Here is a 26,769-nt window from a genome sequence, read left to right as displayed (position 1 = left end):
CACGTTTGCAGAAATCAAGCTCTTCTGATTATTAATACCGTACGTGTAACCATTGTATTAAAAAGGTTGTACCCTCTATGAAATATTTGTTTTTCTTTGATTTCTGGCCTCGGTATGACAGATAGCACGAACAATAGGTTTTTTTTTTTTTTTTTTTTTTTTTTTTTTTTAAAGAGAATTGTGAGAGGAAAAAACACATGTCATTTTGTGTGTTCCCACAAAAGTGCTTCCTTCACCTGCTTTAGATTCAGAAATTTCTGTAATAGATAGCTATATATATAATTTAGATATTTTAATATTTAGAATCCACCTGTACCCGGTTTGTTTTGCACCTGGAAACTTTTTTTTAGCGCGGCACATACATGGTATCCGCGGCGGTATCACTGAGCTCATTGATCGCTGACATCAGTGTTCTGCACTAAATCATCTTCCAGCATTTCTTTCCCCAACACATCTCCTTCCTTCCTTCCTTCCTTCCTTCCACGTTGTCTTTTACTGATCCATGCCATGTTCACTTCTTTCTCCTTTGTGTTGCTGAGACAGTGTAACCCGCGTATTTGCGCGTTATTGGTGCGCAGTTGAGCATTTCAGCAATTGCGCTACACACATATTTTAAATATATCGCTGAAATACATTTTGCGTTTTCATCCAGTTTCTGGAGTTACATCTGGATTCCAACCCCCTCCCCCCCCCCCCCCCTCCATCCAGAGAATATGGGTGTCGGTCTGGCCGTCTCTCTCTTTGTATCCCCTACAATTACTGTCTTTGAATGGCAGAAAGGAGGCGATGGGGGCGGCATGGAGATCTGAGGCAGTCCGCATTCCTGTGGGGGCAGAACGGCTCCAGCTCCCTGCCACTGCCGGCCTCAGCCACAGCTCTCCTGGTGCTACAGGAGCCTTTGGAAATTCTTCAGCTCTTTATATTTATATACATGGATAGCGCTACAGGGGTACATACACACACACATATATAAATATATACTTTCGTGTATACACTCATAGGTATGCGTATATATGTAGCTCTATCTATTAATGTTTGTGCTGCTGATGATATGTTGTGTTAATGTATTATGTGCACATAAAACTAAATACGTTCATATATAATACATTTCATTTCATTCAGATTTTAGACTTTAAGGAAGAATTTTCAGACATTTATTAGCCCAGTCTCTGTGCTGTGCTGGGTTTCATTTTTATTTTCTTTATTTTTATTGTTCTTTATGTCGATGATTCCTTTGTCCAAGGCCACTGACTACGTGGTTGTTTTTCTTTTAATACAAGGCTGATCTTCCGATGAGCCTTTGCTGCGATATTCATATTTCACACTTTGCACTGCTGCTGTTCAATCTGTGGACGTCTGTTAGTCCCCCAGAGGGAACCATCAAAGGCCTTTATTAGGTCTTTATAACTCCATGAAAGTGGTGCTGCCGGGAGATGTATTTATTAGTCACTCTTAGAGAAAAAAGACCCAAATGAGTGCGACACTAATTCCGAGAACTGTTTGCCGCATTCTTATTAATATAATGAAATATTTTCAAACGGGTGCATTTTTTTCACGTGTTTGAAACCACCTCTTTGACACAAAGGTACAACCACTGCACCCCCTCCCTCCTTTCCTCGGTTCCTCTCGTGCAGCGTTCCTCGGGCTTCCTCGCGCGCTCCCCCGCTCCCGGACACGCGTGCACGCACACGCACGCACGGACGCACGCACGCACGCACGCACGAAGGAGACCGCAAAATAACAGTCAGCACCTTATTATTAATAGTGCGTCGAAACAAACAGACCTAAAACATATGTTAGAATCCGTCATTAGAAGGCGTAATGATGACAGAACGTGCTGCCACCGCATTGAAAACTATTAATTAAAGCGTACACGCATAATAATCCTAATCATTTGTAAAAAATATAAAATGTACATGAGCGATGAGGAGAATCTTTGTACATTATGATCCATCGCCAGTCAGTGTTGGTGACCTCATCTAGTTTTTCACGAAAGGCAAAAACCCGCGGGGAGAAATGAGCTTCAGCTGGGACGATGATTCGAAGCCTTTTCTCATCATAATGAGGTGTAAAAAAAGCAAACATATTAAAATCACTCGTAGAAGGGAAAACACTGTTCTCCTTTTCAGCCATCTGAATATTTCATAAGGCGAAAACACATCGTGTCTCTTAATATGTTTGATTTGATCGCCCCATCGCAGAAATACCACTGTTTACCCCCCCCTCCCCCCAGGCTCTGCCATCACATGGAGTGCCCCCGTTAAATTTCAACTAAACATTTTCCACTCAGCAAGTCCATCTGCGCTGGAAAATCGAGTCTAAATAATGACTGAGTTAGCTTTACTGGACAGCCTCTACTGTAACACTCAACAATAATTATACTTCCGCCTGGATTAGGATTCCATTATCATAATCTGGACATTTACAATTATCTATAATTTACAAAGATGCGCCCGGTCTTGATTACAGAAGCCTTTTCCCCCCCTAGCTCACCATCACTAAACAGTGACAGTAATAACAGCTAATTTTGCTGGCAATATAAGAGGTGCTGGGGTGTGCAAACAATTTCACACCTGGATGTGCTTACTCAACCAGGAGTGGTACACAGAAACGGCGCTCAGTCGCTGCAAAGTGCTCCTCTCGGCTCCTGGTCCGAGTGACCACTGCTCCTTATCGCAGAGAAAGGGAGAAAAAAGGTAGGTTTGCTACATGCGCCTCCACTCACCTCGTCTTATTCCAGTAGAGTACTGACAGGGCTGTAGCCTCCTCTTACACCCAGTCCGTGGCTCTGATTTGCATCTCTTCAAATATAGCATATAAACGGTGGATGCATTCAGATTTCTATTCCAGAATAAAATCTAAATAATAGCTGCTACGGGAGGAAAAAAAAAATTAAAAGTATAAAGGATTTGAGCAATACCTTACATCACAGGTGTAATTACCATGAAAACGGTCTCAGGTGTTTGCAGCTGATCGAGCTCTCTTTGTTATTTTAAAGTGTACGTGGGTTCATTCGTAGAGATAAAACCAAATGGTTGCGTGAGGACTCCTGGAAGAGAAAGTCCTTTGTCAGTCAGAGTTAAGGTGCCATGACTCTTGGGCTCAATGCTTCGAATAAACCATTTAAACTAATTTCACGAAATAACTTTGGCCGCGTTCTGTTTTGAATACCTTTGCTAATGTTGCGAGGTAGGAGGAGTTTCTTCCGAATTTCCATATTGTCTTATGCATATTTGTGACGGAGTCTCAGTGAAACGTGTGATTTAAAATCAGGATGTTTAAACCTCCCTTTATAATTTCCCTTCTGTCCTCAAACTCAAAGCCGTATAATATGGATTTTTGGGAATGAATGCTGGTAGAATTTATTTTCTGTATGACCGCAGTGTTGTTTGTCGATTCTATTCTTGCTGATTCTGTGGACCAACGACACAAACCTGTTGTACGCTGTGATCATACCTGTTGTTTTTATTTCTTCCTCCCTCCCTTCCCCCCTTCCTCCCTCCGTCCGTCTCTCTGTCTGTCTGTCTGTCTGTCTGTCTGTCTGCCTCTTGCCGCATCTCAGTGTGCTCAGTGCTAACAGCTACACCCAACACTACAAAGATATGGACAAATATTACCATGCTCATAAATACTAAAATAAAAATGAATATACTGGACTCATTCCTAAAATAGAGCAAGGCCCAGTCTCTTTAAAACAGTATTTCAGTAATGGAAAAAAAAAAAAAAAATGAAATGAAAATGGCAATTTTTGAGGACCTTCAAAGATTTTATTTTGATATACATCAGATTTTCAGCCCACTGTATGTGAGATTCTATTCATTAAATGAAGAAAAAAAACCATGTGAGACTTGACAGCTGCTCAGGGCTCTCTCTTTCCACTTTCCAACATTGTAATTTCACATAATTTCCCCGCGTTCGCTCCACTCGGCAATTTGTATATGAATAACAGAATAATTTTTGTCTTTTGTTTCGTCTTTGCTACCTCAAACCCAAATAAAGATGCTTTTTAGTATTAAAAGTGGTAGAAAATTACAGGTAATTATCTTTGACGGTAAAAATGCTGTAATCAGCGGGCTACATCAAAAATTACCCTAATTACGCCTGCATTTATGAGAATGGGAGAGAGAAGAAGGAAAAAAAACCTCGTGGATAAAACCCATAAATTGTCCCAAATATCTCGTCTGTATTGAACAGGACTGCAGCTGGATGCTTTGTTCAGAATCGATCCCGTGGCGTGTGGCATCCACGGGTTTTCACAGTGAGAGTGGGCAAAGGAGGGACACAAAAAACTGTCAATACTCCAGTAATTGAGCTGGAAAATGGCAAGGTTTACTGGACCAGACTCAGCTGGGATAAATATTAACAGACGGACTGTGGTAAGTCTATTTTATAATCTCTTTAATTTGTGTTTTATCTGTGGCATTGTAATATTTAAGACAACATTTAATTATGTCTTGACATTTGTATGTGTCTGGCAGCCTTGTTCTTTTACTTGGATTACATGGCTTATTGTTAAAAGTATTTTAGGCCTATTTTCTCTAAATATGATTTTATATATAACTGATAACCTGCATTTGTCGGCATAAAAGAGGTTCAGAGGTAAATGCTGAACCTCGTGCTCACAACTGAGGAATGGAGAATGTTCAAAGGAAACAACACATCTAATACAAACCCTCATCCCTTTTGAGACAGTACTGGAAATAATTCTGACATCAAACACGTCCAGACGATATTTAAAGTCATATTTTACTCCATAAATGAAAGAAAATCAAAAAAAAAAAAAATAAAAAAACATAAAAAGTATATACAACTAATGTGGAACAATATATACATATACAGCTTGCTTGTTTGCATGTTAAAAAATCAGTTTGAAAAAACAATTTGTTCATTCAGAAAAGTGATTTCTTGAGGAACACTTCTGACAGACCTTTACTGTTAAGGTTCTTATTTTGTGTCATTTTTTTTGGTATTAAAAGTTCACCTTAAAGAAAAAAAAAAAGAGTAAGACAGAGGCTCTGTCACTGACCCATCAGGAGTAGTCCTAATGTAATATATTCCTTTGGAATGTGTCATTCTTGCATCTTCATTGCAAAGTCTTTCAGTGCTGGGAGGTGACAGTTTTGTTTTAAATAGTCAGTCAGTCAGTCAATCAATCAATCAAGCAATCAATCGATCAATCAGTCAAGCAACTGTACAGGTAAAACTGGGTTCTCTCTGTGGGTCCAGGCCTTCGGCCCACACGTTCATTTTCCCACGGAAACCTATCTCTGCATGGTGTCTTGATGAGGTGAAGAATACCAGTGAGAATATCCAGGCATGTAGTTGTTGGCTGGCATGTTTACTCCTTTAGTGGTGGCAGAAACATCCCATATCGGGGGCATTGCTGGGGAGCGGGGGGACAGGGCGATGGAGCCGGGTAGAGCATCACTCTCATGAGGGTTACTGCCTTGTTTCAAAAGCTTCTTAAATTTCGACCTTTTGTTCTGAAACCAGATCTTTACCTGCAAACGGAAAAATGACTCAGTACAAAACGCAATATACATCATACGCAACAGCGTGAAAAAAACACGCAATGGCCAGTAAACATTAATTACAAGCGAACAAAAAGTATCCACATGTCTTTGTACCTACACATCGAGCACAGTGGCCTGGGAAAGGACTACGAACATGATACGCATTTAATTTACGCATCTCAGATTTTAGAATTATTTTTAAGCATGTTTTTCATTGAAACGTATTCTGAGAAAAAAAAATTAAAAAGATAACCGGCCTTGGTAAAAGCGCCGTCAACGACAGACGCACAAAAACGTTACTAGCACTACAAGGATTAAGAAAATCATCAATAACAATACGAATAGCAATAAAATAATTACGTTATATATTAAAATCCACACACAATGTTATTAATAATAACGTGAAGCTCAACGATCATAATATTATAATAACAGTAACACCAACAACAATAATAATAAAAATAATAATAATTAATACCTGTGTCTGTGTGAGTCCCAGAGAAGCTGCGAGCTCGGCTCTCTCTGGCAAGGCGAGGTACTGGGTTTGCTGGAAGCGGTGGTTTAACGCTTGTAGCTGCAAACTGGAATAAATGGTCCGAGGTTTGCGAATCTTCTTTCCCTTCCCGTTAAACCGAATCTCTCCGTTTTCAATCACTGTCGTTTTCTGCTGCTCTGAACGGAGGAGGACAAACGTTACTGACAAGGCGAAGGAGCCCACTAACCACACTGTCACGAACCGAATTCATCACTCGGCACTGGAAGTGGAATTATTCCCGTGCACTTTCTGCGTATGTAACGTCGCGCGCGCGTGTGTGTGTGTGCGTGTGCGTGTGAGTGTGTGTGCGCGTGTGTGTGTCTTCTTTCCACTCCGCGCACGCATTTGTGAAAAACAGGTGCGATTTCACGCCAGCCAGGGAGGCTTCTAATGCTGACTACTTCCCGAACTGTACTGAACGTGGATTTATGTTATGTATGAACGACAATCCCAATGAATGCATGATTTTCTACACGACGGCTTGTACGTCGTTTCGGAAAAAGCCCTCTGTCTGTCACATGAATACATGTGAAAGTAACAGCAGACACGGCGATTGCAACTCTGTTCAATGCCAGCTGCCCCGCACCGGTTGAAGGATCCACACAACAAGTGTCCTTTTTATATGCGCCGCAACAACAGCGAAAGCGCCGCCGTTACTTCACCCTGACACGATGAGTCCGTGTCTGATGAACAATAAACGTGTGTCGCGCTAGACGACGGGATTTATGGCCAGGATCCTTCAGGTTGCACAAATTATTGCCATAAACGACAGCGAGCACAACAAGAACAAGGAAGGACAAGAAAGACGTTGGCTTCAGCGCTCGTAGCCCCTCGCCTCTTGCGCTCGATGGAAAACGCGTCACCGACCGGGATAAAAACGAAACGCTACGTCGTTCGTATCTGCGTCTGGCGGCGCGAGTGACTGTGTGTGTGTGTGTGAGTGTGTGTGTGTGTGTGTGTGTGTGTGTATGTGTCTGTGATCATCATCATGATCATGTCGGACGGGAAGAACGAGCCGCCAGGCAGGCTCGCGCTCTTACCTGTGCCGTCCAAGCGTGTCTGGCTGGCCGTGCTGTTACTGTGGTACGAGGAGAGGTACGGGCTGTGGTGCGAGTGGCCCATGTAGGAGTAGGGCAGCGCTCTGTTGTAGGAACTCGAACCCGAGTACGGCGAGCTGTCGTGCTGGTGGTGCGAGTGGGAGCCCGAGTGGAGGCAGTGGAGCGGGTAGTGTCCACCGGCCATGGACGGGGAGCTCTGCTGGGAATGAGACTGCTGACCATGAAACTCCATGAAGGCGGACTTGGACGAGTCCTGAGCTTCCAGACCGTCCGCCATCGTAGTCATGGTCATCATCAAAAAAATGCTCCTGCTTTGAGAGCACTTACCCCCCTCTCCTCTCTCTCTCAAGTCCAAATGGGTTCCCTCGCAGTGCTTGTGTATTCCCCCCCACCTCAATGAAGGAGATATTGGCTTATTAACTCCAAATTTCAACCACTGCTTGTGGATTTCTCACCCGCTTTGCCAGAAGGTTGGGCTGCAGTTAAGGCAGGGATTTTAAGGTGGATTCTGTTAAATTTGAGTCCCTGCTTGCAGACTTGATGCAGACACTACAAGTGAAAAATGGTTTGTCTCCAAAGGGCAGCGCCTTCCCATTGGTCATCCAACCCAACGTCATCACTACTACTGCCTTCCCCGAGACTTGCACGGTGAGTTAACCCACCTTTACCAGCTTCCCGCAGAACCCACAACCACACTTCAGGCAATTTTAATGGTGGGAGATCTTCTCAAACATCCTGCGTGGAAGGCAAACTCCAATGAGCAGCGCCGTGCACGTGCAGCACAGTACAGGTCCTCTTCCAGACAGCAACAAATATGTATATGTGTATATATATATATATATATATATATACTGTAAATATATATATATATATATATATATATATATATATATATATATATATATGTACCTCACAATGGGCAATCATGCGCAGACTTGTTCCTTAAAGTGAATATGCCTTTAAGTTCACAAAATTGCAAATGCAACATTATTGCTGCAGATGAAAGCACCTTACAAGAGAGACAATGTTACGCACACAGGATGATCTTCTACTGCATATTCCATGTAATTTAACATATGAGATTATTTGGTGTTGAGCCCGCACTAAATTCGATTTACCAGACCATCTGTGTTTCAGATTTGGACGTGTACGTCGCGCATGGAAACGGTCACGTTCCTAAAAATCCGACAACAATATTTCCATCTGTTGAAAACTGGAGCTTCTCCTCCAGATGTATGCAAATAATAGGTGCGGTTAGTGGTCTGCCATGTCCTAGTCACAATATAATCTATCAATGAGAAGTACCTATGTTCTATTATGGTCTCTTAATTCTCATTTCAGTTGATTTCTATTTTATTGTCAACACATTTTTTTCATAATGTGGAATTAATTTATTTTAAAATGGTGCAAAAATAATTACGGTCATAATCAGTTATCCACAATTCTTCTCTGATTAACCGCCACACTTTATTCAAATTGCTGCTATAAAATTAAGAACAATTCTCCCGTAATGATTATGTACTGGGTTTATTTTGGGAGGTGGAATAAAAGTGGATATAGCATAAATTATCCGCTAATTATACACTAGTGTCGCCTCAATTATCCTCTTATCAAAATGGTTGTCTAAATGCAGCGTTTAGTTTCAATTTTCTCCCTTTCTATGACAAGAACTTGGTACCTTGCTATTATTACCAGGCTTGTTATTTACTTGGGGGATTTAAAAGTGCACAGCCGAGAGGGATAACCATTTCTCTGGGTGAACTGTGAAGAAACAACGACTGTAGAAGACCTATTAGAATATACGTGAAAGCATGCATTTTTTATTTATATATTTTCTGTACAATATATTTGTATTCCGGATGTTGAAAACGGCACTTGTGGACGTTTTCCCAACGAGGTAGGAATAAAGCGTTGAGTGATGGAGCACTTACAGTGGACGCTTAAGAATTATGAATGATGCGGCTAATTTACATCAAATATATTTATTTATTGAAGTAGAGCTGTTTTTAATCACAAGCTGAGTGTACAAAAAATATGAGACCTAAATCAGTGTCCTTCATTTCCAGGTGGGTGTACAGTGGCTTTTTCGTTGGGATAATTTCGTGTGTCTAAATGGACCCTATAATTTAACATTTTGGGGTTTCACTTAGAGCTCAGGAGACAAACCAGATTCAGACCCTTTTGTAACCGACTTCCAGATCGTTCGTATATTACTGCTTTGCATCTGTTTTTCAGCTCTTGATTAATTAGGACATCATGGTTTATTACCTTCCGAGCGGCTGAGTATCATCTACCTACCATGACAGTTTTATTGCCTGTGAACATGTAGGTATTTGAGTGTGAAATATACGTCTGTTATCCGGTGATCATGACAGATCGGCTGCACTTTGCCTCGATACATGAAGACAAAGTGATGTGATGAGAAGACGCAGTTGTTGCTGGTGCGCGCCGCGTGCATTCTTCTCATTCACTTGTGGATGTGAATGAGCATACATGTCAAGTTGTGTGTTTAAGCAAAGTGTTTAAATTATGTTATATATATATATATATATATATATATATATATATATATATATATATGTGTGTGTGTGTTTAAAATTCGGTTTAAGATTACTGAGAATCTCAATACTGAAATAAACAAACAAATTGGGAAGGAAAATAAATAAATAAAATAAATATTTGAAAGTACTCCAGATGTGGGGGAAAAAAAAAAGCTTGGCTTTAATGAGCTCGACATTACGGTACTTGATCACTGCACACTCAAATAAACGGTATAAATGAAGCGTTGCTCGTGCCGTGGACGGTTGTGCTAACGCGGATTAGATGCTTTAATAAACTTCATTGTTTTTTGTTTTCGTTTACTGGCGCAAATAGCCGATTAAAGCTTTTAAGGATGCTGGTTGCGAACACAAAGCTAGAGAAAACAATGCTATGACCTCCTAGAAAATTAATAATAATAATAATAATGATGTGCGGATTGTTTAAAAAAAAAAAAAAAAAAAAAAAAAAAAAAAGACTCACTGAATGTTGTTTCGTGCGTCAAGTCAGCGCTGAAGCTGGCCTGAAGCTGCGACGGCAGGTGCTGACTGACACTGCGCGTGCGACTTCACTCATCACACACAGCCGTTAGACGGCAGCAACACAAACAGGAGAGGCGCGCGCGCGCACGCGCGCGCGCAGGCCCGCACCAGCGCGCGTGAGGAGGCACAGGTGGCAGGACAGCTCACCTGAGCTCGGCACCAGGGCGGTTCTGAGCCTTAAAGTCCATTTGAGAAATAATACCGAGGTAAGACTGGCATGTGACGCTCCTTACTATTTCCAGCTGGAAGGTAACAGACTGGTCAGCCTAAGGGCAATGAATGGAAACTTCCCGAAAGAAAAGTGCATTCTTGAAAATCAAAATATGCTTTCCTTTGCTGTCTTAATCAATGGTCACAGCAGTTACGTGACATTTCTCCTTGAATAAAAACGCCAAATATACAGCAGAGATCCGGAGAAGTGGGGAAATATGGCATATCAGATTGGCACATTGGAAATAATCAATTTTCCCGACCTGTCACTAAGTTTAGAGGAAAGTCGTGGCGTGGTTTTCCTTCTCCATCTGAACCGGTACAACGTACAGTTTTAGGCCTACATTTCGCACGGAGGCTTTAAGCTGTGCGAACTGTACAGAAATGGGCGGCAAGAAAAACCAGTGAGTTGCGGAGACTTTCGATGCGTGTGCGTGTGTGTCATGTGAGTGTTTGTTCCTGTGTGTAAGCCGTCACCAGCACAAAGGGTTAACGGCGTCTCGTCCCAGGGGCTCGGACCCAGTCGGTGCTGCACAGACTCGCAGGCGTCGGGGGATTTGCGTGGCAGCAGGACGAAGGAAGTGGAAAAGGAGGGAATGGAGGGCAGCTGGATCCCACACGGAGCTCCTGGCAGTTAACGTGGCTCAGCATAATGGGAATCAGAAGGGCAGCATCCGCGAACGCTCCTGCGAGCATCACCAGGAGCTTCTGGGTTCGAGCCCAGACAGCCCCCGCAGACACAAGCTCACCGTGCCGCTCCCGAGGAATTCACTCACCGGACACTTTCGCGCCAAAACAAATTGCGCGGGAATTCGCCGCGACGCACCTCGGCGGAGAGGCTCGTTCAATTGTAAAGTCCCCCCATCGCAGTCTGAAGCGAAATGCTTCTTATGCAAATACCTAAAGCAGCCGCAGCTTTTCTTAATTTACATTTACCAGAGGTCTGTGGAACAAGTTGCGAATTTTTCTGGTAAAAGTTTATTAGCGTGTGAGAAATCTGCTTTACATTAAACGCTTAACTATTCCACATAACTCTATCATGCAATGTAACGATAAGTGATAAAAGTCATTATTTCATTATAAACACATTAATCCAGTAATAATAAAAACACCAGTAAGGCTAATAAAACAGCAATGATACATAATATGATATATTTTTTATATGATGACAGCCGTTCACTTTTTAAACCAAAGATATAAGTAGCAATAAAATTAAAAAAAACAACGACTAACAATACGTGAAACAAAACATCAGCAGTTCTATCGATTCTCTTCTTCTTCTTCTTCTTCTTCTTCTTCTTATTATTATTATTATTATTATTATTATTACTATTATTGTATTGGACAGATAATTCAATTATTTTGTGGTGAGAAGTCGTGGTTTTCACATAGTATTCAGAAGTTCATTTTTGGGCGATAAAATCAAAATGTATTTTTTAAATGTATAATTAAATATGCAGATCTTCTGGATTTTTCTGGTTGGTTTGAGACTCACTGAAGGCTGATCCCAGCGCTCGCAGGCAAATAATAAATGAGAACGCCATGCAAACAGCCCTGCCCTGCTGGTGATAATATGGAAAACCACCAGATAAACCCCAAATGACAGTATGGGCCTAATTCGTTTAAACAGCAATGCAATTTGTCCGTAACTTCCAATAACTCTTTTCGGAGTCTTGTATTTTTATTACTTGAAAAACATGTCGAATTACTGAGGTTCCAGAAATAAGTTTAAATAATTGTTTCACTAATATTAACTTTTCCCCCAAAGCATGTAACAATTAAACTGAATCCTCTATCACATCAATTTACCCACATTTAAATACAAGGTAAATGTTATTTAAAGAAACATGCCTCATGAATATATATTCACTAATATATAAATGCCAGGGCTCTGTTTTAGCCCTCTGTTTCACTTAACCCATCACCAAGACATCCTTAAAAATCCTGAATAAATATTCTACATAACTCTGTTATAATTAAAGCATATAATATTAATTAATAAAGGTCACATATCTGTAGATACATTGAAGTATATTTAAGATGTATGGGGGGAACAGACTGGACTCTTACCATTTTAAATTAATGTAATATTTCTGCCTTCTATACAAATATCTGGAAGCACTATCTGAGGAGACACATTTCCATGAAAGAGGAATAACGCAAATGAAATTTTTAACTGTTTACATTATTAATGTGTTTTGCAGGTTGATACACCATGAAATCCCAACACAATGCGTTGGAAGATCCTAGAAATGTTATGTTAGATACATTAGGTGCAAAATGTCCAGCAAATTTAAGTTCAATAAATGTCTGCTTTAGAGGTTGCTGGCCAGAGTAAGAGCATTTTACTCTTTACTCTTCAGCCCACTAATTAGAAAGTTTGTGTAAATTTTATTGTCATTGTACTTTGAAGATGTTTAGATGCCGAACAAGGATGCTGCTTTGCATGGCTGTAGGTTTTTTGTTTTTTTAAAAAAAAAATCTGTGCAAGGTGATGTGCTGAAGCAGGAGATACCTCCAGTGTGCCCGGGAGGTAAAGTAAGCGCATGTTGGCATGTGGGTTTACCAAAAGATCACTACTTTGCCAGGATTTCCACATTTACTGCATAAAAACCAACCAAGAGAAACTCCACGCACATGAAACTGGGGAACCCAGTGAGGCTGATGAAACATGCCAACCTTTAAACCTGCAATGTCACTTTATTTGTAACAACTGTAGATAATATTCTGTGTATCCAAACGTTTCATAGATAAATAACTGGCCTGGGCAGCAGCGGTTTCACATCAGTTATTATTATTATTATTATTATTATTATTATTATTATTGCTTTTCTCCAAAGTGGTGTGCAGTGGTAAACAGCTTACAGTATGTACAGCATGGTAGTTTTTGCTGTATAAATAGGGTCAGTACCTCACTTTCACATACTACAGTGGGAGCAGTGAAAAATATGAAATATTGTTTCGTGAATGCATGGATGTTTCTCCCATTTTTGACACATTAAGGTGAGGAAGCCCAAATGCTAATATTTACAACTCATGGACCACTAAGACAAAACTCTCCTGAGTGTAACAAGGAGTAATTGAATTGAAGTAATAACAGCTACACAAGTACCCAAAGTACTCCATTTCATAATTAACAGAGCAGTTAACGCTTTCGCTTCCTCACACACACGTGCTATATACGGTATAGCCTAACCAAAATGTGCACCTGAATAAGGCAAGAACAGGTGATCCATTCGGACTCGGAGTGATTACTTGACGCGGTGATTATATCAAGAAAGCCGCCCTCTGATGGTCGGGGGGGTTCGCGCTGCTCCTGCATCAATTACCCCTTAAGGGTTAGCGCTAACGGGCAACGGTGCCTTTCGTCCTACAGCAGCACATTTTCTCTCTTCAGCATGCTCCGTAGTGCAAAACAAACCCAAGAGGACTTAGTCCGGTGGTTTAAGGTTGACCTAATATTAATTTGGCCAATAACAACAACAACAAGAACAATAAGAAAAACAAACAATAACAACAACAACAATAATAATAATAATAATAATAATAATGGGTTTTAGTGGGTTTTTAAAGGCTTTTATACATTCACAATAAACATATATGACCAATCACATGCATGGAAAGAAACAGATTAGCGGAAATGAGTAACGTAAGGAGAGAATGTTGGAAGGAAAAAGGTTTGAGTGTGAAACGTGGTGCGGCGCCGGTCAGTTGCGCTCTCAGCCCGCATACGAGCGCCGGTCACAGTCCGGTCCACTTGCTATTAGCAACCGATCCAAACGCCAACGGGATTTACCTTAATTGTGCGCGAGCGCAGTGTCAGTGTCCAGGGAGCACCGCGTGCCCGTCTCCGTGGCGTAAAAAACCCTTCGGCGGGGGGACACGTCCCACGTCTGGACTGGAACAGCAGCAAATGGCCTTTGCTCGGCCCCGGGTTTTAGGGGAACGTGGCCCGTAGCGGGGGCTCTTTAAAATCACGTTCGCCTTACTCACCTCACAGCTAATCTTTCTTTTATGTAGCCATTCAGTACGTCACATATGATATATTATTAAACCTTATTTAACATACTATTTGCCCACGGCGATTTACAGTGTCAGATAATCCTCTTTACAACGATTTACCAGCTTATGCAGTATGGTACTCTTAGTGTATCTGTCGCAGGGTAAGTGCATTGATCGAGGGAAATTGGACACGAGCGGGATTCGAAGGGTCAGAAAACAAATCGACCACCCTAACCACTACGCCCCCTGCTGGCTCCTATGTGTTTACTGACAGGCGCACGTATATATATATATATATATGCGTGTCATATGTGCCAACACTTTGTCAGATTCACAATTAGTTACAGAGAAAGGGTCTGGGAATAATGTGGAGCCCTCCCCTGAAAGCGAATGGACCTCTTGCTTTAACACACTCCACGGAGGAGATGTTTTAAATACTCTCGTCGGGTCAAAATATGCGGTTGTTTTATTGAAGTATTTTTTTTTAAAAATCCAGTAATTAGGCTTCGTATTTTAATTCACAACAGGCTAAATTAAGACACCCTTCTTCCTGAAACGCCTTTTATGGGATGTTGGACAAATGCGAACATTGTGTGTGAATTTTCTGATTCTTTCTCGCATAAATAGAAGACATTATTAGGTCTGACAGCACGCAGCTTGGCTTTGGAGGAGAGGATTTTGTGGAGAGATGACAGACAGGAAGGGCAGCAATCATGGGCTCCTTGGACTGAAGATTTTTTTTTTTTTTTTTTTTTTTTTATCAGAATGTACTGTTCGATGCCATTTATCCCTGATGATAGAAAATTGCTCTGTTGCCAGGACGCTGCAGCTGAAATAGAGGGCAAGAGCAACATTTCCATTTTCCAGTTTGAAAAGCCATTGAAATGAATTAGTAAAATGAAAAATCCGGCAGTAAACAAAGGGGGACCAAACAAAGATACCTTTTTTCTTGGGGAGAGACTTATCCATTTGCTATTTTTTTTCCTTCGCAGCTATGCCGAGCGGTTTTAAATCTCACAGCCTCCCTGATACACCTAAACGCAATTACAGCCTATAGGCTACTCTGAATTTTTTTAAAAGGTTTGAAAATGTAATGGTATACTGTTTCACAAATGAAATTTGCTTTACATTTGTAAAGGTTACATGTTTAATTAATTTCATAGAACGCCTATATTCTATAAATACATAAAAAAGGAAAGGAGAGAGATATAAAAAAGAAAATCTCTTTCTGTACATATAAAATACATATATGTAAATGTACTTTAAAATGGTGAGACTGAGAGTATGGAGTAAACATACATAAACCAGAAATAACACTGAGTTTGATATTAGCGGTCGGATTAAAATGATTTTCGCAGCAGTGAATTATTACAAAATTACCGTTTGCAGTGAAAACAGTTATACATGTCGGTGAGGGTTTAAAGTTAAAACACACACACACAAATAAAATTGGAGGTCGATAAACCGGATTTTTATTTCTTCCAGAACTGAGCGAAGCCTACAATCTAATGAGCCAAAATAATGTTTTCAACTTGAACAAGAGGATGTACGTAATTGCAAACTCGTGAGACAAAAATTATAAACGTCCTGGATTATTTTATTTTTTTGCTAAGATTTAGTTGTTAAAACGCCGTGTTGATGTTTACTAATATGGAAGCCTATTTCAAATTTAACCCATTTATAGATGTCATTTTTAAAAGGCAGGCCTAAAAACTGTAGCAATTTTCTTCACGCGCAACCGTCGCGTGCGGACAGTGAGCGTTAAATGCGCGCAGCGCTCTGCTGCTCCACCGTCTCTGTGACTATGACTCATTTAGTACAGTTGGCTTTTCGCAGTCAACACATTGGATCTCCAGTAGTGTATGAAAACAAAAATTGACACAACTGTAAAAAAAAAACAACAATATAATAGCGATGATGATGATGATGATGATGTAAGATATGTTACAATTCAGTTCAACTGAGTATCCCACAGAATGTAACAGAAGTGGTTAATCGTTGGTTGTTCTGGCACTTTTAAAATACTAATAATTATGAGGATATGGGGTTTATTGCTGTTGAAATGTGGGATATTGTTTTCTAATGTAAAAATTTTAAGGATGAACTAGTATAGCAGCTGTATTTACTACAACTATTTACAGTATTTATTTATAACAAGGAAGAAAGAAAGAAAGAAAGAAAGAAAGAAAGAAAAGAAAGGACCTTGTGTCCAGTTTGCAGAGGCAGGTGTCCAGAGGCTCTGTGCTGCACTATGATGAAAAATACCACTTACAATTAAATCAGTGAACTATGTAATGGTTATAGTGTGTAATTTAGACAACACGAAACCCTGGGTTTACAACTGAAAAGAAATGTCTATTACCCATATCCTCTCCCCTTACCTTAACGCTCCGCTGCCTCCATGAATTCATGTGGTAAAGCTGTCACTTTGCAGGACAAGTCAGTCCACATATTGTACTTAATCTTTCCTGTCAAAAAAGAAACAAATAAACAAAAATAAATAAATAAATAAAAAAGGAGAGCCACTACAAAATAAGCCTGCATGAATCTGAAGAAAACAGATTCTTAGTTCCTCAATGAAACACTTTTGGAAACACTACTCTCATTGTTATGCATTTCGTGAATCCTTAATAATTCCAAACAGGAAAACTTCTTGCACTTTTATCAATTTATGCATAATATTAGGTAATTAATCCAAACAGTTGGACTCTGGTCATCAACACAGCAGCATCGCAGCATCTCCCCCTCTTGGATTGCACCATTCAGTCACAGTGCTACTTGTTAGACTTGTTCTTTAAAGATTTAGATTTCTTTGTGATGAACAATACCTTTTGCATCAGAAGAATTGGTTTTAAATCATGGAGCTCCTGACAAGCAAATCCTTTCATCGTTCTGTTCGTGAGAATTGAGGCTTTTTATAAATGTTTTTTGCTCTCTCTCTTTCTCTATGCCCTTGTGTGATATAATATAAAAACAAGTGAAAGTCAAGCATTACGGAGGTTACGGAACATTACTTTGCACTGTGTGTTGTTCTTGTGCAATTGCTTGTCCGAATAAGTTGCGCAGGGAACGTAGACCATGAGGGAGGATGCGAGTGGCCGGCGCTATGTCTGGATGTGTGGTGTGATGTGATGGGAAAGTGTGAAGGTCCTGCTTTGACTCCTGGGCCTCTGTCAGGGCAAAACTCCAGCTCCGTGCTCTTTGTTTTGGTGCAATGACTTGGATGAACCAAACAATTAAAAATCCCTGACAACAATGTTCATGTTTAATTTCCAGGTGTAACCTTAGAGAAGGAAATGTTAACATATGTGGCTCTGCAGCTCTTTGACTAGGAGATGGCTGCAGCATAAATCAAGAGCGATAAACGCATTTGTTGGCAAACACAAAGTCTGACCATGTTCTAATATGGGAATTTACCCATAATGCCATTTGCATTGTTTTGCCTTCTGTTATTAATTTAGACTTGACAAACCAAGGCCTGTTTCAAACTAAAGACAAACGTAACCACTGTTTATTTGCGTTAAATTTAGCTTTAACCAAAGCAAAAAAAGCAGAAGCCTTCAGTGAGAGATCCTTGGTGCTGGAGCCCTACGTGGAGATCGGAAGTTCCTCAGAATCAAAAATAAGACGTTGACCAGAGCCTAATTATCCAAACAGTGAGTGGGAAGAGGCATACATAATGTTCTGGAAACAACAAAAAGGCACTTGAAATCTAAGAGCTCAGAAGGCGCTGAAGCGTAAAGGAAAAGGAAAGAAAAAAAAAAACATCACACCTGGTAAAATGTGGAGGAACAGCAGAAAACATTTATTAACAAGCCTGAGCTCTCGCGAAGAGTAGAATGAAAGGAGTTGCCTGGCAATGTTTCCCATTGTCAGCTGCCAAAACCTACACCGGGAACCTTTCTTCTCACAGCCTCGGTGCCCCCAGGCCTTGTTTCAGCAGGGCATACCTGTGATTCATAAGCACCTTTTTGGAAGGTTAACTCAGGGTTGTGGCTTTGGGGATTGTTTTGGTGTCACAATTGCGTTCCTTCTCAGAATGGACTCTATGGAGTCCCGGCTCCTGTAGCAGCATCGCAAACTGCGATATTCGTGTCGTGTTAAAATTTTTGTGGCAAATTTGTTGAGATAATGAAGTTTCAAAAACATGTTCAGAAGTTAAGGTAACGTTATGAATTACGCTATGCTGACCAGACTGGACAAACTACAATTAATTCAGTGCTATAAACAAAATTCTGACCATTCTGTTTCTCGTAATCATTGCTTATGATTTTGAATTGAAAGCTTGATAGATCAAAACAGGTTGTTGTACTGGCCTTAAAACTTGGAAATGTATTTCTGAAAATTGAATATATTTGCCTAGATCAGAGTTTATTTCATTAAGTTGTAATAGTAAGTAAATAGAAAAGAAAATAATGTATATTTTGACATTACATTTACATTCCCATTTATTCATTTAGCAGACACTTTTTCTCCGAAGCGACGTACATCTCAGCGAAAATACAATTTGTGCATTACATTAGGAGAAAGAGAAAGAGACATAGCTGTAGACGTGTGATTCTTCTTTTTTCCAACTCTTTTTCACGTTTAACTGAAGTCCCATCATAAGTGACCTCTGAAAACTTCTAAAAGCTGTATTGAATGCAGAATTACATTTTTTTTACAGCTACTGAAATCGTTATACCAATGAATAGAAAAGGTCACTTTTACTATGGTGCAACCCCCTATTGTGAGTTTAACTTCTTGGAAATTCTTGTTAAGACCCGTTTGTATTTGCATATGTACCGAAGGCAGACTTATATTCTTTAAAACTGTCCTTAGGCTGACTGTGAAAAAAACCAAAGCTGTTCTGATTCCTAAATGTGCTGGAGTGAATCTGTCAAGACCGAAAAAACAGATGCCAAATATATTAGTGAAACCTTTATGATATGCAGGCTTTATCTACAGTAAAAAATAAAGAGATTCACAAAGTTACGCAGTTCACTCTCAAGATGATTTTTACGCGTGAAATAGAATATGTGAACATCAGGGATGAGGCCACTTTAGGTTATTTGCTTTTGCGAAGCGTCACACAGTTGACGACGCAATGATCTGCCCGGCTGCGAGGCCTAGATAGGCAGAACTCAGGTGCGGAGCACTTGTCTGTGTGGTAGGACTGCAGATGTGTGACTTAACCTTTGCAGATGGAACAAAGCAGAGCTGCGGTCACAAGGCAGACCCGGGAGGTGCGGGTCGTAGCCGGGATTTACATACGAGCCGTATCTCGGAATTAGACCTTGGCTTCGTGGCCTGTCTCGGGAGTCACCTAGAGAATGGCGCTTGTGTGTGTGACCCAACATTTAAAGCACCTTAAAAGAGGGCATTTCATCCTAACCTGTGGTAGTTGAGATAGTCGTGCAGTACACCGCCGTATGAGCTTTTTAGCAAGTGTTCACAACGTATGCTGACTCATATAATAGAGTGTGTTGTGTGTCACACAAACTGTCATTTCAGCTCAGTTAAAAGGGCTATTATAGTCTTTAACCACAATACAGGTGTGCTGCGTTCGGCTGTACCATGCCACGGAAAAGTATTGGCATACACCGACATACTTGCGTTCAGTCCGAAATTTCGATTGCCAGGGTGGATTCCGGTGAACATAAAATTCTCTGTTAAGTGAAGGATTAAAGAAGTCAAATTTCTATTGTTTCAATAATGTAATACTAAGAAGTGAAACAATCTACAGTGTATCTAATATAGCAGCGATTATTGCGATGAAAATTAGTCAGTGTACGATCACCACAACAGAAAAGCTCACTGTTCTTGATGTCAACCTGTCACTGTATTTGTTTTTTACGAAATATATGTGGAACGCAATTTTTTTGTCATTGTTGTTTCGTTCGTTCATTTATTTATCCGTCTTTACTGTGCAGTCACAGTACCTTTGGTTCAAAGATATCGATCAGCTCTGCTGAACTGCTTTGAGCCTTTTGCTCTATCATCCCTTCTCCCCCAACCCCTCCCGCTCCACTGCTAACCCCTCGAACCCCTCTGCCCCCCCCCCCCCCTTGGGTTTCCACAGCTGCAGTGAAAGAGGGCGGCTGGCGAAATGGCCCTGGGAGAGCAGCGAGCCATCCTGGTGCTATTAGGCTTGTAGCTAATAATAGGTGTTTCAGTCCGGGGGAAGATCAATCAAGGGGAATCAAGGGGAATGTTCAGAGCTGCAGCTTTTACACATCTGCCCAGATGGATGAAATTACACTTGTCTGTTTTTAGTTGCATTACTTCCAAATTGGTTGTCCATTTTTCCCATTCATGTGTCAATGGTCTGCTGAAAGGATTCGGCACCAAATCCCTTGTCATTTTAGACGTTGTCTCTACCACCCAACACACTTTCGCTTAATTTACTAACTTTAGGTATGCACAGAAAGTAATCACATCACTTCAAGGGCCAGTGTCACTCCAGGACATACAAGTGTGCGAACATTGATCTCTGCGATGATCTAACGCTGGGCAGTCTGCTCTCTGACGGTGTCCACACAACATCTAACGCAAAATGCCATACGCTGATTTATTTTAGGCGGTACACCAAGGTGCAAGGAAATCAGCTGTGGTGACATTAAATCCATTAAATTATAAGTAATTTTAGGCCTCATTTTAAATGCTTTTTATGGGAAAATTTGAGTATGGTTTAATGACATTTAAATCAGATGCATCCGCATTTAAATTAAGCCATACCCAAGTTTTTTCTTTGTAAGTACCTGGTATTGGTTCAGTCTTTGCGCGCACTTGAGCATTAAAAATATATATTTTTTTTGTGGGGGCTGGATGCATTGCTGCTGTAGCGGAGGTAAAATGAACCGCAGCGCTAATCAGAAAAAGGAGAACCTGTGGTAAGAGAAGCAGCAATTTGCATTCGGATTCATACCTATTGGAGTCAAATTCTGACTGCAGTTCGGTGGAAGAGCATTTAAATTGCTTTCGCAAAAAAAATTCAAATACCGACACATACTGTGCATAATGTTTGGACTTTTGGTTTCATAAATACAATTTGAACAGAAGGGAAGCAGGTCACTCTTTCACAATGAGCCTGCTGTCTGTGTGTGTGTGTGTGTGTGTGTGTGTGTGTGTGTGTGTGTGTACGTGCGCGTGGCAGGAACGTGTTTGCAGCGCTCAGACACAACCGCGCAGAGATCTGCGGCCGCGTCCCTGCATCGCTGCGCTTTTCTACCGTTCTATGTGGATAACACTCAAGCGGTGGAAAAACTCCAGCTGTCTGTTGTTTGCTGGCTATCAATAAATTTTCATGCTTGCGCTGAGATTGTCCCATAATGCAGTGCGAACACTGTGCCCATCGCACGGTCGTTTGTTGTCGTCGGTGGTCCTTTGGTGTGAATGCCTTTACCGGGCCGACAAACTCTCGGCGAGGGGATCGCGTGCAAAAAAAAGCGCGTAGCGAACGTACGGCTGAGCCAGGGGTGCGTGGTAGGCTCTGGTAAACCCCGAAGCATAATGGGAGTGCCACTGCCGAAGCCTCCAGCGCCCTCTAGAGGGGGCACCCATGTGCCACCCGACACATTTATCCCCGCCGTTCCCATGACGGCGCCAGCTGTCACCCAGCCACTAAGCATCCAGGTGGAGGGAGGCCGCGTGTCTCGGTGTCGTGCTCTCGGTGTTTTCTCCCTCTGAAAAACAGCCTGTGATGTCGCTGTGTGCGAAACATGTTCAAGGTTTCACTTGTACCCCCTTTCTCGCTGTCCCCTGTAATGGTTAATCCCGCCTAAATCTTCTCTCATTATTGTTATTTCCAAGTCATTTCTGGCAGCTTTAATATTACTGACAGCTAATAAAAGTTACAAGCTATATGCTGTGCTGTATCTACGTGAAAGTAAGTAAAACTCGTGTTGATTCATTGACCTGCTGCTTCTCCGCAGCAACTTACAATATTGAACTGTTTACACCTATTCCCTGCTTTAATAGAGAGGGTAATTTCTACTGGAGCAATTCAGGGTAAATACACTGCTTATGGGTACTACAGCGCAAGGTGGGATTCAAACCTGTGACCTTCGGATCCAAAGCCAGCAGCACGATCTGCTCTGCCGTCAGATGCCTCCGAGTCAATGTGTGGACACGTAATCACCCGAGACATTTAATCCATGTCAGCTGAACGATCCACTGTCTTGTTGCACCACATTTTCTATTAGAGCTACAGTGTGGCCATTTGTCAGCAGCCCTTGGGTTAACAACTTTTTCACGTGTAAAGTGTCATCGGGAGATGAAAAAATCTTCTAAGCCATGTCGGCCAGAGGAGGAAAAACAACGGGTTTTCTTAAATGAAGAGTCTCCATAACAGCAGCAGGAAATTGCAGTTGTCATCCTCCGTTCCCCATGGCAAAAACAGGGAAACTATTTGGAAGCGGTATCCGACTGCAAAGTACGCTTAAAATCAGTATGAAACGACACTCGTGTTCTTCCATTTATATTGAAATGAGTGCTGCGAGCTGAATGCAGGCCCTTGATGCGCGCGCATTTGGCTCATTCGGCAGTGTTTGCCGTTGCTCCTCTTTCCTACCCTGATGTTTGCCTCCCACTGAGGTAAACAGAGCAGCGCTGCGATGGCAAACGGCGCGGAAGAGAAACGGCGCGCTCCCCCTTCTCCCAAAGATATTCAAATCCCGTGATTGCAAACACGTATAATGACAGCATCTTGTCGGAGGCCTGAAGGAGCCCTGCAGGCGCGGGGCTGGGGTGGGGGAGGCGGGGAGGAATCCGCCCGGAAGATGCCGGAAGCCGCGCTGTTTTCCCGCGCGGCGAACGGGGCCTCGTCTCAGCGGAGCGAGCAGCACGAGCGCGGCCCGGAGCCCAGGAGCAGGACGCCACTTCGAGAGAGAGCATTAAACACACCTGGTTACGATTCGCCTACTTCCGTCGAGCTTGTCGGCAGGAGCGAAGCTCAGCAAAGCGCCCGTGTCGCACACGTCGGCCGCTGTTGCGTTCCGACGTCGTCACGTTAACGGGTCGTTTTCGCCGGGATCGTCCAATACGAGTTTTTGCGCTGCTCGCTGATGACTTGCGAAGGACGACGGACCCCCGGGAATGCCCCGCTGCGGAACGGGGTGGCCCTCACGTGCTGCGTCACCGTGGTTTTCTTCAGCTGGGTCTGGGCCTGCCAGCTTTTGACAAAATATCTCAGGGCCCAATAATAACGATAATGCTAACTTGAAGAAGAAATATCAGCGACGCGTGATCCGTAGATACACCTCATTCCAAAATCGGTTTCTCGGATTTGAAATCCATACTGCCAGTAAGCAGCTATCACTGAATGCCAGTGGAAACAAGCGATGCCTTCTGGGTCTATAATAAACCGCAAACAATGGTTGGTTTGATTTAGAAGTCTACTTTCAATTTTATTTAGCATCAGTAACTCTGTCATCGTGCGCAGCTCGGACCGAAGGCCGCGCCCTTTTCCGTTTTTCACCACCCCAGCCCTTTAAGTTACACAATTACCAAAATAGAACATTTTTCATCGTGTTTATTTTATTAAAGTCATTAAAACACAAACTGTGCAGAAATCACAAACTGAAGACAGCTATGGCGACTGGAGCGAAAAAAAAAAAAAAAAAAAAAAAAAGAAACGCCGATGCTTTATTTAGTACTCCGGCAGTATAAATACATGAAATTCATCTCTGGGCCTCATTTCTTTTCCTGTCACTCACACATCATGAACTCATGAGGGAAATACACAGCGTCCCTTTTAGCACGCAAACGCATGCAGCGTGATCTACAACTGCTCCCCATTCATAGCAAGTCCCTAACGGTATGCGACTACTGATGAGGGCAATACTGCCTCTCCTAATGGAATGTCATGGCAACAACTGGCAACTATTTTTTTCTCCCCCAAAATGCTGGAACACATTTCTCAGACACAGAAAGCCTATGAACAAATAAAGGGTGGGAGCCAGTATAAGTAACGTGTGGTTTACGAGTTGCGGTCAGAAATGTCTGTTTTTTAGTATGCAATACAAACTGCTGCCAGCATATTTATATATAAATATATATTTAATTTTTTTTGTTGCCTTGAGGTTATTATACAAAGCCGTTTTTCCCTCGTCTCTCGGTGAGAGACAGGCAATAAAAGGCTGCCTGTAGACCAGCAGTCTGCCACAGGAGAATGGAACATGTGGCAGAGCCAAAACAAACCTGTGTCTTTGCAATTTTTCAACTTCGGCTTTAAAATAAGTTTATTAGGCTTCTGTGCAAAATAAATCTTCATAAGCGTGGCCTGCCATGACTGCTTATCCATCATCGCCTGGATTGAGGGCCTGCCCCGCCCCCCCCCCCTGCATCCGAGCAGCAAAACACCAGTCTCAATAAAGAACCTCTGCCAACATCAGTCCCCGTATCTGGGAATGGATACAAGGTGTCCCTCTACTAGGAGGTGTGACAAAACTTTCCCAAATTCCTCATTGCAGGTACTGATGACGATGCGTATCAACGTGAGACGGTTCGACAATACAATACAATTACAATACGGCTTTATTCTTTTATAGCGCTGTATCATGCAGGGAGACCGAGGGTGCTTTCACAAGTTAAAGATGAAACAAATGAGCAACAATATGTACAATATACAATATACATTTGTAAGCTAAATAAGTGAATATGCACATGAGTAAATGTAGGAAATGCATTCATTGCTGTCATGCTGATGTCCTTTAATTTCTGGTATAAGCTATTTGGAAAATCAGTTAACGATGAATATAATTGTGTGGTTCCTCAGAAAACGGATTCTTTTATTTTGCATATGAGAGAGAAAAGGAATAATTCTGAATGTGTTACTGCACACAGAAGAACTTCTATCAGTTTTGTCCCTCTGTCTCAGGGCAGGTGGCATATCCCACTGGTTATTTTGCATCGCATCCTATCTGTTTTACTTTTCCCTTTCGCTGAATGAAAAAACATTAAAATATAAAATGCAGCAAGACAAATGAGAGAGCAAGTTGACGTTTTCACAGGCAGTGCCACGGTGGTTAGATCTCAGTCCTTCTTCCGTGCACCTCAGAGCTACGGTGGCAATCAATACCGAAAGTAGCAATGAAGTGATGCGTGTGTATAATGCGATAGGTTCAAACATTCACTTTTCCAGACTTTTCATATTAAAAGTATTCTGGTTGTTGATGTTTTTCATTGTGGAAAGTCCTAAAACTGTATTCAATTATCCTCTAATCCCTTTCTTTCTGGTAGGTCATTATGATATTTGCTATAATAAACTGTTTTAGATTTAATATTTCGCTGAAAAACATGTAAGTACTGACCAATACTGGCACGTTATTCACAGTGTGAGTGTGATCGCAGGACTGGTGTTTGCTACCTCTTTTTTTCCTCTGTTGCGCTCCCAACAGACTCCCCGGTGTGTCACCCCCGGGCCACTCTGCTCACCTGCCTGGGCCCTTGGTGTCCGCGTGAATCATGGTCACAGTGATCCAACGTCTTCACACGACTGTACTGCCACTGGACGCATCTTTGGAAATTTGCTGAAACTACAAAATCTCTCCTGTTTGCTTATAAGGCGAATGTCACCTGGACACATCTTTCAAAGGAAAATACAATGTAATATTTAAAACGTTGCTGAAATTACTCTAAATATCATTTAATCATTAAATTTGTTTAATTTTTGCTGTTGGTTTCATAATGTTTACATTAAAAGATATAAAACTATAAGACTTGACTGGACTTTTTTCTCCAATGAATGTGATTTCATGGCTGTTATTATTATTATTATTATTATTATTATTATTATTATTATTGGCGGGTGCGGTGGTCCAGTGGGTAGGACCGGGTCCTGCTCTCCAGTGGGTCTGGGGTTCGAGTCCCGCTTGGGGTGCCTTGCGACGGACTGGCGTCCCGTCCTGGGTGTGTCCCTTACGCCCTGAGTTGCCGGGTTAGGCTCCGGCTCCCTGTGACCCCGTATGGGACAAGCGGTTCACAAAGTGTGTGTGTGTGTTTTTATTATTATTATTCTTTTTATTATTATTATGTTAATGAATTAAGTTCGGCAGAGCTGTCATTAGAGCTCAATGCAGTACTTCAGTAGAAGTCTTCCTCATTTTACATAGTGAAAAAATGCCAAACAAGCAGCAGAAACTTGAAGAAGTGAATATTATTTTGTGGTACCCAGAATGGTGTGATTTGTCTAATTATTCCTTGAGAAGCAAAGCTAACATGGCTTGTTATGTTCTTCTATAACATGCCCTTTCGTTGCAGGCTTTCCTCACTCATGTGTCAATGCCAGAAACACATCATTATCTATATACCTAGATAATGATACAGATATTTTATGGTGTTTTTGCCCTTTCAAATCTAGGATTCCTAACTGGTTCATAGACATTTAGACA

At 41.6% G+C, this 26,769-nt stretch overlaps 1 protein-coding gene and 1 long non-coding RNA gene across 2 annotated transcripts; one reads left to right on the top strand and one right to left on the bottom strand.

The window, feature by feature from the left end:
• The first annotated feature begins 4,042 nt into the window (after positions 1–4,042).
• On the top strand, positions 4,043–25,954 carry LOC108922018 (uncharacterized). The gene is made up of 3 exons (XR_001965101.1): positions 4,043–4,376; positions 7,686–7,754; positions 25,777–25,954. It is a non-coding gene; the product is annotated as an uncharacterized LOC108922018 (long non-coding RNA).
• Positions 5,158–7,558, bottom strand: dlx6a (distal-less homeobox 6a). The gene is made up of 3 exons (XM_018731832.1): positions 7,089–7,558; positions 5,992–6,185; positions 5,158–5,501 (listed from the first exon to the last, which is right to left on the bottom strand). Exons 1-3 carry the CDS (start codon positions 7,399–7,401, stop codon positions 5,262–5,264), a joined length of 747 nt encoding a protein of 248 aa, XP_018587348.1. The 5' UTR covers positions 7,402–7,558; the 3' UTR covers positions 5,158–5,261.
• Positions 25,955–26,769: the final 815 nt, after the last annotated feature.

Source organism: Scleropages formosus, chromosome 23 (assembly GCF_900964775.1).
Source record: "Scleropages formosus chromosome 23, fSclFor1.1, whole genome shotgun sequence".
Taxonomy (NCBI): Eukaryota; Metazoa; Chordata; class Actinopteri; order Osteoglossiformes; family Osteoglossidae; genus Scleropages; species Scleropages formosus.
The sequence above is the reverse complement of the archived record's forward strand: the minus strand, read 5'-3'. Positions and strand labels throughout refer to the sequence as shown.